We start from the raw sequence: 3,266 nt of genomic DNA, 5'->3' as shown, positions 1-3,266 counted from the left end.
CTCTTCAGTTCAGCATGGTACAGCTCCAAAGATTCTGCAACTTCAAACCCTCTGTCTGCTAATGGTACATCACCTGGGCTGAGGCAGTCCAGGTAATTTCAGCAGTTTTTTGTTTTTAAAGTTTAGATATAAAGAAAAAAAGAAAAGTAACATTTGTCATCATTTGTCACTTAGCAACAGTTCTAGAAAAGGAGACAGGTTTGTTCCACTATGCAGAAATGTTATTATAAATGTTCAAACTACTGCACTGTAAAATCTAATTAGTTCCCAGAACTCAAAAAACTATGCAAACTCGTTACCTCCAAAAAATTGAGTAAAGTTTACTTAAGATGACTGTTAGGACAACTTATTCATTGCAAGTATGCAGTACTAAGAATAACTTGATGTTCCTGAAGGTGCATTATGAATTGTTTACCCACTGACAAACATTTTGAGTTCTACTATATTAAAAAACAATTTGTGGTAACCTGATTATGATTTAAAAAGAATGATTAACAACACTTCTTGTAATGGTGTTAAAATCAGCCCAGTGTTTATTTTCAAATGCAAAAAGGAAACTAAACTGCCACCATCTGTTGGCAACTATGACACGTTTAGAATCTTATGACCACTTTGTCCTTTGATCCTTTGATCCTAAAAAATCCTTAAATAGGGGTGAGACACAACCACTTTTAGTCCGTTATTCGCAGCATTTATGTTCGTAGCGTTCAAACATTCGCCAGAGAAATCTTTTAAAACATTTGGATCCTTTTGAGAGTGACAGTTTACAGATTCAAACATGTCTCAGAGAAAAAAAAATAAAGAAATCCTTGAAGAGAACGAACACCTGAAAATAAACCAGAGAGACTTGCAGTGCCAACTCCAAGAAATGGAGGAGAAAAACAGAGTGCTGCAGGGAAAGCTTGATGAAAGACCGCACACAAAGGAAGACTTTCTTCAAGAAAAAAGGCTACAGGAGATAAAACAGAAGGAAATGGATTTCAAGCTTCAGGACATGGAGAAACACAACAAAGGCTTGCAAATCAAGCTTAATGAAGCTCTCCAAAAAAATAAAGAGCTCCTCCATGAAAAAGATCAACAGGACATGAAGCAGTGCAAACTCCAAGGCATGGAGGAAAAATACAAAGCGCTTCAGGTAAAGCTTGATAAAACACTGAACAAAAATAAAGAGTTGCTTCAAGAACAAAAGCAACAAGAAGTTAAACAGAAACAAATGGACTGCAAGCTTGAAGACGTGCAGGAAAAATACACAGCGCAGAAAATAAAGCTTGATAAAGCTCTGCAGAGAAATAAAGATTTCCTTCAAGAGAAAGAACAGCAAGACATGAAACAGAAACATCTGGATTGCAAGCTTCAGAACATCGAGAAACACAACGAAGGCTTGCAAGTAATGCTTGATGAAGCTCTGCAAAAGAATAAAGAAATCCTTGAAGAGAAGGAAAATCTGGACATTAACCAGAGAGACATGCAGTGCCAACTCCAAGAAATGGAGGAGAAAAACAGAGCGCTGCAGGTAAAGCTTGATGAAAGACCGCACACAAAGGAAGACTTTCTTCAAGAAAAAAGGCTACAGGAGATAAAACAGAAGGAAATGGATTTCAAGCTTCAGGACATGGAGAAACACAACAAAGGCTTGCAAATCAAGCTTAATGAAGCTCTCCAAAAAAATAAAGAGCTCCTCCATGAAAAAGATCAACAGGACATGAAGCAGTGCAAACTCCAAGGCATGGAGGAAAAGTACAAAGCGCTTCAGGTAAAGCTTGATAAAACACTGAACAAAAACAAGGAGTTGCTTCAAGAACAAAAGCAACAAGAAATTAAACAGAAACAAACGGACTGCAAGCTTGAAGACGTGCAGGAAAAATACACAGCGCAGAAAATAAAGCTTGATAAAGCTCTGCAGAGAAATAAAGATTTCCTTCAAGAGAAAGAACAGCAAGACATGAAACAGAAACATCTGGATTGCAAGCTTCAGGACATCGAGAAACACAACGAAGTCTTGCAAGTAATGCTTGATGAAGCTCTGCAAAAGAATAAAGAAATCCTTGAAGAGAAAGACAAACTGGACATTAACCAGAGAGACATGCAAGGTGTGCAGGAACAATACGGAGCGCTGCAGGCAAAGCTTGATGAAACACTGCACAAATATCAAGAGCTGCTTCAAGACCAAGAACAACAGGAGATAAAGCAGAAAGAAGACAAAGAAATTCTTCAGGACTTTGAGAGGGTTAGGCTTGAAGAAAGGCTTGAAGACAAACAAGCCAAATTAGAAGAAGTGGAGAAAACATGCAAGAAACTTGAGCAGGAGAATGCAGAGACAATCGATCAGCTGAGAACCCTCATCCTAGAGAAAAAAGTGCTCGTAGAAAAGCTCGTGGAAAAGAAGAAAAAACGCTTCCGCTTCTTCTGGAGGAGGAACACTCCTGCTTTTTCTTCTTTTTCTACTTTTTCTACTGCTGATGTCACCTCGTCTTCCTCCACCTGTGTTCCATCTTAATTTTCACCTCTCCTCTCCCTTTCTCTCCCTTTCTCTCCGGACACCTCTCCCTCACCAATCTCCCTTTAACTCCTAACACCTGTCCCATCTCCCCCCCCCTCTCTTTTCACCCTCACCCCCCAACCAGTCCCGACAGTTGACTGCCCCCTCTAGAGCCTGGTTCTGTCATAGGTTTCTTCCTTTATAGGGAGTTTTTCCTATCCACTGTCGCACCTAGTGCTTGCTCAGAGGGGATTGTTGGGGTTTTCTCTCCTCTATCTCTTTCCTTCTTTCTATCCCTTTCCTTTCCGTTCTTCTTTACAACCCCCCCCCCCCCCCCCCCCCACACACACACACACACACTTTCTATTTCCCAAATTAATAATAAACACAATTGGCAAAATTTTAAAAAGTCAGATCAATGTCTTCATTCAAGAATGAATTGTCTTTGTCACGGGGTCATGTGTATTTTGTGTTTTCCTCGGGCTGGTGATCTTTTCAGTCGTTGAGCCCAGGAGTCCAGATTTTTAGTGTTTTAATCACATTTAGTGTTACACTTTAGATCACAACAATAGGATATCCACAATTTAGGATTCAGGCATTGGTTTATGAATGAATGAAAGCTTTATTTGTCACACACAGGTTGCCCTGCTGCGAAATGGGGACCCCCCCCGACCTTACACACAGGACACAAACATTACATGGGGTTAGAAGTCGGAGATTGGTAGTGTTACAGAAAAACACCGAAATGTCCACACAACGGGGAGGTACAAGAGGAAAAAAAGAGACC

At 40.0% G+C, this 3,266-nt stretch overlaps 1 protein-coding gene across 1 annotated transcript; it reads left to right on the top strand.

The window, feature by feature from the left end:
- Positions 1-660: 660 nt before the first annotated feature.
- On the top strand, positions 661-2,770 carry LOC148102956 (uncharacterized). The gene has a single exon (XM_087840294.1). It carries the CDS (start codon positions 779-781, stop codon positions 2,495-2,497), a length of 1,719 nt encoding a protein of 572 aa, XP_087696420.1. The 5' UTR covers positions 661-778; the 3' UTR covers positions 2,498-2,770.
- The last annotated feature ends 496 nt before the right edge of the window (positions 2,771-3,266 follow it).

Source organism: Neolamprologus brichardi, chromosome 4, assembly GCF_056152115.1.
Source record: "Neolamprologus brichardi isolate AB-2024 chromosome 4, ASM5615211v1, whole genome shotgun sequence".
Classification (NCBI taxonomy): domain Eukaryota; kingdom Metazoa; phylum Chordata; class Actinopteri; order Cichliformes; family Cichlidae; genus Neolamprologus; species Neolamprologus brichardi.
The sequence above is the reverse complement of the archived record's forward strand: the minus strand, read 5'-3'. Positions and strand labels throughout refer to the sequence as shown.